The 9,906-nt window shown below is 42.2% G+C and overlaps 1 protein-coding gene across 1 annotated transcript in view; it reads left to right on the top strand.

Moving 5' to 3' along the window:
• Nucleotides 1-2,200, top strand: part of LOC109917065 (adhesion G protein-coupled receptor E1-like) — a 47,390-nt gene extending 45,190 nt beyond the window's left edge. The window contains exon 18 of the mRNA XM_048617824.1: nt 148-2,200. Coding sequence (XP_048473781.1) covers nt 148-162 — 15 coding nt within the window. The 3' untranslated portion in view covers nt 163-2,200. The remainder of the gene's footprint in view (nt 1-147) is intronic.
• Nucleotides 2,201-9,906: the final 7,706 nt, after the last annotated feature.

Raw genomic sequence — 9,906 nt, forward strand, 5'->3', positions numbered from 1 at the left:
CCCAGCAGACATCAGCATGGCTCTATGTGCCAAGGCACGATAGTGATCATTACCACCCGAGGGGTTTCAGGGCAATTATGTCTCTTAAATATCTGCCAGATCGAAGAGGGGCAAGTAATAAGAATCCTCATTTATTTTCTCAACCAGACTAAGACAACATAACCCTCCTGAGGACTCGAGAGATGACAGTGACAAGATTGTCCGGGGTTTGTGTGTCTGTGTCTCTCTGTCTGTCTGTGAGTACAGCTTGCACTATGTCTAGAAAATTGGATTTGTGTTTTGTTGGCTTTTCAGCTTTGCCAGACAGGATGTTTTTTCATCACGTAAGTTGTTGCTTTTTCTTCATTCTTTTATGGGTTGTGAGCTTCACTGGTAAGGTCACACACATGCACAGTCATACAGACAAATGTATACATGAATGATATTGACACAGAGGCATGCACATTGTCATACATATTGCAAACCACATGCAGAGCCTAGCAGAAACATAGATTTAACAAATACACACAAAACACCCATATATGTACACATTGAAGGTATTGAAAATCATGATCATGTTCCCACCCTACCCTGGGTGTTTCGGCGCTAATGGCAACCCCTTTGGTCTTCTGACTTGCTTGCTTTAGCTCCAGTGTCTCTTTACAAGCTGAATGACAATATGGTGTATTAGAGATATTGGTCTCACACCCTGCATTTTGGATTTGTTATATGCCAAACATGTTTTTAGAAAATTCATGATTGAAGTGGAAATATTGATTGACAGGACTTAAAATTGCAGTAAAATTATGTTTGCACAGAACATGTTCTTGAAATTTTCTGGTCTGTTTTGTAGTTAATTACAATTCTTAACCAGTTGTATCTTAATAGAATAAAGTTTTTTTTTACTGTTATTACTCCTATAGGGACATTGAGTAATATTTATGACCAAATGTGATTTCATTTTATACTACATATAGAGGCCTGATTACAATGGAGATGATAGACAATGTTGGTGTAAAATAGATTCTGTTTGCTGTCACACCTAGTGACATGTTTAAATAGACTCTGTTGTTAGACCCAAGCTGCATTGAACTCACTGCCTTACTCAGTCCTGTCAGTTCACAGTCTTTCTTATCTCTGGCTTTGAAGATGGGCTGGGATTGACAATGACAGCAAATTAAAGGAACCCAAGTGAGACACAGCCGAAGTGACTATATAGTTCAGGATGTTTGGAGGCAGCGTGAGAATTCAGTGCAGAGGGGAAGAGGTGCTTTTTACTTGCCTTTTTTGGCTCCTAGTTTGTAGAGTGTTTTTTCAAACAGAACTAATTGAAGCCCAAGATCAGGGACCTTGCACCTATTATAGGTTACTTTCAAATTGGATGTCAATAGGGGAAACATTTACAGGTTACAAACTAAAAGACCAGTATAAAACTTTTAAAAGCCAAATTAAGAACTAAGTGTTATAGGCCAGGCCAAACCCCCTCAAACTATTTTCAGAAGATCGTCTAGATCCTAACTTTTATCTTATTTTAAACATAAGTGTAAGGTGTTGCATTCCAGATGCAATTCAATTGGTCAGACTATTTGATGTTAAGCAAAACACACTTTATTCATAAACTATGTTAAAATACAAGTCCCAGCTGTTCTGTTTGTATTCTGGAAGTAGAAACCCCAGCTTTTATCTGTAACTGAGAGAGGAAAAAGAAAACAACTTCCACACACAGCTTCAAAATCCCAGCAACTGCTGGTAAGGACACAGTAAAACTAAAACATCCTGGTTCTGTGGGAGATGGCCCCACCCATTCAAGCTGCTTCTGTTCCTACTTTGAAAAAAAAAATGAGGCCTCACAGCTATGGGTTTTCGATGGACAGTTCACCACCTCAGACTTAAAATTACTCTTCAAAATAAAACCCAGGACAAAATACACCATGTAAAGCCATAGTATTGTCACATCTCCCCCCTTAAAAAAATCATCAGCATACAAAGTTGAATTCACTTTTAAAACCATTTAGTCCTACGCTAATAGTACACAATATGTTTACATTACATTGACTGTAAGCATGCAAACGTTCCCTTCTACTGTCCACTTCAGTATGTTTATTCCTGCCAGTGAACACCTCCATCTTCCTACATCAAAGTTGAGAAAACGCTTCAGCAATTATGTTCTGTCATCTTGCCACGTGTATACTTTTCAAATTAAATGGCTGCAATAATAAATTTCGTCTAAATAGTCTGCAATTTTTATCCTTAAGTTTTTCCAAAAAGTTCAAGGGGTTGTGATCAGTATATACAATTGTCTCAGACACATTACTGGCAATATAAATGCTGAAATGTTGCAATGCCGACACCAAGCTCAAGGTCTCATTCTATTGATGATTATTCAGTTTTCTGGAAAAATACTCAATAGGTCTTTGTATCTTCTCATCGTCTTCTTGCAAGAGTAAAGCACCAACACCCACACCACTCGCATTAATAACCACCTTGAATGGCTTTGTGTAATTCGGTGTGGCTAACACTAAAGCAATGATTAACACGGCTTTCAGGCTGTCAAAGCCTTCTGACATTTCTCTGACCACTGAAATTTTCTGCACTTCTTCAAAAAGTCAGTCAGTGGAGCAACCACTCTGCTAAAATTCAGTATGAACTTCTGATAATAAAATCTCTCAAACCCAGGAATCGTCATATTTCCTCTTTGTAGGTGGCATTGGAAACTCCCCAATAACCTTTGTTTTCACATCCCGTGAAGCCATCTGTCCACGTCCAATAACATGGACCAGGAATGTGACTTGGGCTTCTGCGACCTCACTCTTAGCCAGGTTTACCACCAAGCCCACCTCCCAAAGTCAATCAAACAATTCCAGCAGATGCTCCAAATATTCCCTCCATATGTGACTGCAAAATCACCTGATCGTCGATGTACATCTCACAATTGGGTAATCCTGAAATGATTTTATTGGCTAGTGTCTGAAATGTGGCTGGCACAAATGGCATGACTTAAAACAGGTACAGTCCATTCGGCATCACGAAAGCCAAAATTTCCTTTGTTCTTTTGGATAAAGGTGCCTGCCTCTGAGTAAGTCTAATTTAGAAATATAAGTTGCTTGTCCCATCTTCTCAATATAGTCTTCCAAACGTGGAAAAGGATATGAATCAGATTTTTTAACTGCATTGACATCGTGATAATCCACACATATTCATTGGGTCCCCTGTAGTTTTGGCACGCTTACTATGGGTATGCTGCATTCACTGCAACTGACTTTGATCATATTGTCTTTCAACCAGTGCCAACTTTAGAGAGTTAAGTCTATAAGGATCTTGCTTAATTGGAACATCATTCATAATTAGATTTGTACTTCCCAGCTTGTTCCCTTGTATCTCCCCATGTGATTGGAATAATTCTTTCAGGTAATTTTGATTTTTCTCTGGAAGGTAACTCAATAATTTATGCCAATTTTTGAGAACTTCCTCATTGTCCAATTTAATTTGACGAATTCCAATTCAGAATCATCTGTACTTGATTCTTCGTTCTGTGTAGTGTAGCCAGTAACACATTCTCCTTTTGCTGTCCTTCCCTATCAAAATGGCTTTTGAATATATTGATGTGACACACTCTTGTAGATTTCTTTCTATCTGACATTCTTATCCAATAATTCACCTCACTCAATTTCCTTTTGATTTGATAAGGCCCTCTAAACCTTGCCTTTAAATGTTCATCTACCATGTGAAGGAACATTAACACTTTATCTCCTCTAGCAAAATTGCGAATTTTTTATTTTTGTCAGCTTCCTGTTTCACCACATGGTGTGCTACTTTTAAATGCTGTCTAGCCAACTTACCCGCTCTATTTAATCTTTCCCTAAAATTTGACACACAGTCTAAACATGTGGTCTCTGAACAGTGACTCAACAATTTCTTTTTAATTTCAGTGGTCCTCTCACCTCATGTCCAAAACACAATTCAAATGGACTGAATTTATTTATTTATTCTTTTTTGTGGGATGTAGGCATTGCAAGCTGGCCAGCAATTATTGCCTGTCCCTTAGTTGCCCTTGAGAAGGTGACGGTGAGCTGTTTTCTTGAATCGCTGCAGTCCACCTGCTTGGGTTGACCCACAATGCCATTAGGTGTGGAATTCCAGGATTTTGACCCAGTAAAAGTGAAGGAACAGTGAAATAATTCCAAGTCAGGATGGTGACTGGCTTGGAGGTGAACTTGAAATTGGTGGTGTTCCCGTATATCTGTTGCCCTTGTCCTTCTAGATGGAAGTGGTCATAGGTTTGGAAGCTGTTGTCTGTGGATCTTTGATGAATTTCTGCAGTGCATCTTGTAGATAATACACACTGCTGCTACTGAGCATTGGTGGTGGAGGGAGTGGATGCTTGTGGATGTGGTGCCAATCAAGCGGGCTGCATTGTCCTGGATGATGTCAAGGTTCTTGAGTGTTGTTGGGGCTGCATTCATCCCAGCAAGTAGGGAGTATTCCATCACACTCCTGACTTCTGCCTTGTAGATGGTGGACAGGCTATGGGGAGTCAGGAAGTGTGTTACTCGCTGCAGTATTCCTAGCCTCTGACCTGCTCTTGTAGCCACTGTGTTTATGTGGCGTCACTAACAGTCCCCATTAACAACTGTTCACCCGCCCAGCCTGATCGTTAGCAACTCCTTTGTCTGTCCAACTGTCTTTCTATCTCTTTGGGCTCTAACCTATCGTTTACTCCCTACCCCACCCACCTCCCTATTATCTGCATATAAACTGACGTTTTCCCAGCCAGCATCAGCTCTGAGGAAGGGTCACCGGACCCGAAACTTTAACTCTGTTTTCTCCTTCACAGATGCTGCCAGACTTGCTGAGCTTTTCCAGCAATTTTGTTTTTGTTGTTATTTATGTGGTGAGTCCAATTGAGTTTCTGGTCAATAATAAACTCCAGGATGTTGATGCTGGGGTATTCAGTGATGCTAACACCATTGAATGTCAAGGGCAATGGTTAGATTGTCACTTATTGGTGATGGTTATAGCCTGGCTTTTGTGAGATATGAATGTTACTTGCCACTTGTCAGCCCAAGACGGGATATTGTCCAGATCTTGTTGCATGTGAATATGGACTGCTTCAGTACCGGAGGAATCATGAATGGTGCTGAATGTTGTGCAATCGTCAGCAAACATCCCCATTTCTGACCGTATGATGGAGGGAGTTCATTGATGAAGCAGCTGAAGGTGGTTAGGCCTGTTAGACTACTCTGAGGAACTCCTGCAGGGATGTCCTGGAGCTGAGATGACTGACCTCCAACAACCACGACCATTTTCCCATGTGTCAGGTATGACTCTGACCACTGGAAAGATTGCCTCCTGATTCCCATTGATTCCAGTTTTGCCAGGGCTCCTTGATGCAACACTTGGTTGAATGCAGCCTTGATGTCAAGGGCTGTCACTCTCACCTCATCCCTGGAATTCAGCTCTTTTGTCCGTGTTTGAACCAAAATCATAGTGAGGTCAGGAGCTGAATGGCGCTGGCAGAACCCAAACTGGGCATCACTGAGCAGGTTATTGCTGAGCAGGTGCTGCTTGATAGCGCTGTTGGAGACACCTTCCATCACTTTACTGGTGATCAAGACTAGACTGATAGCGGTAATTGGCCGGGTTGGATTTATCCTGCTTTTTATGTACAGGACTTACTTGGGCAATTTTCCATATTGTCGAGTAGATGCCAGTGTTGTAAGGGGAGCATCAAGTTCGGCAGCACAAGTCCTCAGTACTATTGCCGGAAAGTTGTCAGGGCCCCTAGCCTTTGCAGTGTCAGTGCCTCTAACTGTTTCTTGATGACACGTGGAATGAATTGAATTGGCTGAAGACTGGTATGTGTAATGCCAGGGACCACTGGTGGAGGCCAAGATGGATCCTTGGCACTTCTGACTGAAGATTGCTGCGAAAGCTTCAGCCTTATCTTTTGTACTCATGTGCTGGGCTCTTCCAACATTGAGAATGGGGATATTTGTGGAGTCTCCTCCTCCAGTGAGTTGTTTAATTGTCCATCACCATTCATGACTGATGTGGCAGGACTGCAGAGCTTAAATCTGATCTGCTGGTTGTGGGATCATTTAGCTCGGTCTATCACTTGCTGCTTATGCTGTTTGGCATGCAAGCAATCCTGTTTGGTGGCATCACCAGGTCGACACCTCATCTTAAGGTATTCCTGGTGCTGCTCCTGGCATGCCCTCCTGCACTGTCCATTGAACCAGGGTTGATCCCTGGCTTGATGGTAATGGTTGAATGGGGGATATGCCAGACCATGAAGTTACAGATTGTGCTGGAGTACAATTCTGCTGCTGTTGATGGCTCACAGCGCCATGTGGATGCCCAGTCTTCAGTTGCCAGATCTGTGTGGTCTGTCCCATTTAGCACAATGATAGTGCCACACAACATAATGAAGGTTATTATCAATATGAAGGCAGGACTTTATCACCACAGGAACTGTGCAGTGGTCGCTCTTACCTACTGTCATGGACAGATGCATCTGCAGCTGGCAGATTGGTAAGGATGAGGTCAAGTTTGTTTTTCCCTCTTGTTGGTTCCCTCACCACTTGCTGCAGACCCAGTCTTGCAGCTATGTCCTTTAGGACCTGACTAGCTCGATCAGTAGTGCAGCTGCCGAGCCATGCTTAGTGGTGGACATTGAAATCCCCCACCCTGAGTACATTTTGTGCTGCTGCCATCCTCAGTGCTTCCTCCAGGTGTTATTCAACATGGAGGAGTACCAATTTGTCAACTGATGAAGGATGATACATGAAAATCAGTAGAAGGTTTCCTTGTCCATGCTTGACTGAAGCCATGATACTTCATGACACCCAGAGTCAATGTTGAGGACTCGCAGTGCAACTCCTTCCTGACGATATACCACTGTGCTGCCACCTCTGCTGGGTCTGTTCTGGTGGGAGAGGACATATTCAGGGATGGTAATGGTGGTGTCTGGGCCATTGTTTGTAAGTGTTGATTCCGTGAGTGTGACTGTCAGGCTGTTGCCTGTCTGTGAGACAGCTCTTCCATTTTTGGCATTTAGTCTCTTCAAAGGATGCAGGACAGATAACCAAGACGTACTACATGAGTTGAAACCAGAAGACCCCCCCGCCCCCGCACTTCTGTGGATTCCCTAAAGTACACAAACCAGACATCCCCCTCAAACCCATTGTTTCCCTACCAGGCACACCTTCGTACAAACTGGCCAAGACTTACAACAGAGATTGAAACAGCTAGTCGATGGATCACCCCATTCCATCCACTCAACCCAAGAATTCCTCAATACCCTCAAGAACATAAAAATCAACAATGACAAAATTATGGTATCCTTTGACGTCACAGCTTTATTCACATCAATCAACATCCCACTCGCCAAAGAAACAGTGGCCACATTACTAGAGGAAGCAGCAATGCAGACCAGCAGCTCCATTGGCAATGACAACATACTTAAACTACTAGACCTGTGCCTCACTACACACTTCGTCTTTAATGGTCAAGTATACAACCAGATCAACAGTACACCAATGGGGTCACCCATCTCAGGACTCATTGCAGAAGCAGGCATGCAAAGACTAGAACACACCACCCTCCCCCACATTCAACGTAAACTGTGGATCCAGTAGTAGATGACACATTTGTCATTATTAAACGCAACAAATTAGAAGAGACCCACCACCTCATCAACAGTGTATTCTCAGGGATTAAATTAACAAGGGAAGAAGAAAACAACAATCAACTTCCGTTTTGGATGTTAAAGTTGAGTGTATGACCAACCGGTAGTCCCAAACCTCAGTATACAGAAAAACAACCCACACTGATCAAATCCTCAATTTCCAAAGCAACCACCCCAACATCCACAAGCAAAGCTGCATTATGACACTGTTTAAAAGGGCCAGGACACACTGCAACACTCTGGAACTATGCAGGAAAGAGGAAGAGCACCTGTACAAAATTCTCACTATGAATGGATATCCCCGCAACTTCATCCGCAGACGTCTACTAAACAAACAACAACAGGAGGACACAGTATGCCCTAACACACTGACCACACTGCCCTACATCAAGAACATATTGGAACTGACAGCAAGACTCCTAAGACCACTAGGAATCATGGTGGCCCACAAGACCACAGCCACACTACGACAAATACTCACAAGGATTAAAGATCCCATTCCCACAACATGCAGAACCAACCTCGTTTACAAAATACCATGCAACGACTGCCACAAAGATTACTTTGGACAGACAGGAAGGAAACTAGCCATTTAAATACATGAACATCAGCTAGTAGCAAAACGGCACGACAAACTCTCCTTGATATCAGTACACTCAGACAATGAAGGCCATCAGTTTAATTGGGACAAGGTAAACATAGTAGCCCAAGTCAAACATAGACACGCACGGGAATTCCTACAGGCATGGTTCTCCACCCATAATGCAATCAACAAACAAATAGAATTGGACCCCATATACAAACCCATACAGAACAAAATCGGAAATGACACTACTCACCATAATAGACTGGACAGTATAAATTCCAAGCGGAGTAGAATAACATTGCTTCATCAGAGGCTCCCTTAATGGTGTCACCTAGCATGGTGACGAAACGTCTGAATGAAAACAAGCCAGCTCAGCGAGCAAGTCAACAATCTCATTTATATGCCTCGGTTTGCTGGGGTAATTGGTATTACTTCCAGCTCTGTCTTTCAGAGGTACCATGACCCGAGCTACAAATCTTCTCAAAAACTTCAATATATGTGTGACTAGATTCCCTCCTCAGATTCTTGAAACGTTATCTGTAGGCTTCTGGTACTAGCTCATATGCACTTAGGATGGGTTTTTACACCCTGTCATACTCCCCAGTTACCTCCCTTGATGGTGATGCAAATCTGTCACTAACTCTAACTACCAACTTCATTTGGATCAACTTCGTGCACACGGTCAACGGCCATTTCATTCATTTAGCCACTTTCTCTAATGAAATGAGAAAGATTTCTACATCCTTCTCGTCAAACTTAGGCAATACTTGGACATATTTAAACAGATCCCCACCAGACCTATGGCCACGATGGGATTACTCTCCATCATTGTCCTCATCACTATTCCTACTTTTCACCTCTACTTCTGCCATTTTAAGTCAACTTTGAGCTTTCGTTTCCAACCTCTGAAGTTCAAAACCTCTCTCTTTCTCCTGCTAGGGCCTTCCATTCCTTTTCTTTACCCCGCTACTTCTAATTGTATTTCAAACTGTTTCATTTCCTTTTTATGTTTGAACTGCTTCATTTTCAATTGAATTTTAGCCATTTCCAAAGATTCTGATGGCATTCCTGGCAATTTTAAATGCTGCTCAATTGCCACAATTATCTCCCATTTCCTCACAGATACTGGCAACACCGACTCCAGCTTGTTTGCCAATCCTGAAAGCTTTGCCTTGCTCACTTTCTGTAAAATTCCTGAAGTGACTTCTTCCACCCTCAGGAGACTCTTAGTGTCTGAAAGAGCCATTACTACTCAAGGTACACCCTGTTTAAACCAACCGAATTCAACACCTGAAAAAAAACTACTAACATATCCCCCCACCACTGCTTTTAAGTCCAATCCTAAACCCAACCTGGAATTAGGAATTTCGATCCTGTCAAGACCCCCCCAGTTTATTATGGATCAGACCAAATCTTTGAAAATATATTCAGAAGGTAGTCTAGACTTTAATATTTTTCTTATTTTAGAGGTAAATGGAAGGTGTTGCATTCCAGTTGCAATTCGATTGGTGAGACTACTCTATGTTAAACAAAACACACTTTATTCATACGCTGTTGTTGAAATACAACAAAAAAGAAGAAATTGGAATAACTTACCTCCGTTGGGCACCTTCACAGAATAACAGATTATTTACCTATGAAAGAGTAACTGTTC

The sequence above is a fragment of the Rhincodon typus genome, chromosome 38, assembly GCF_021869965.1.
Source record: "Rhincodon typus isolate 14 chromosome 38, sRhiTyp1.1, whole genome shotgun sequence".
Lineage (NCBI taxonomy): Eukaryota > Metazoa > Chordata > Chondrichthyes > Orectolobiformes > Rhincodontidae > Rhincodon > Rhincodon typus.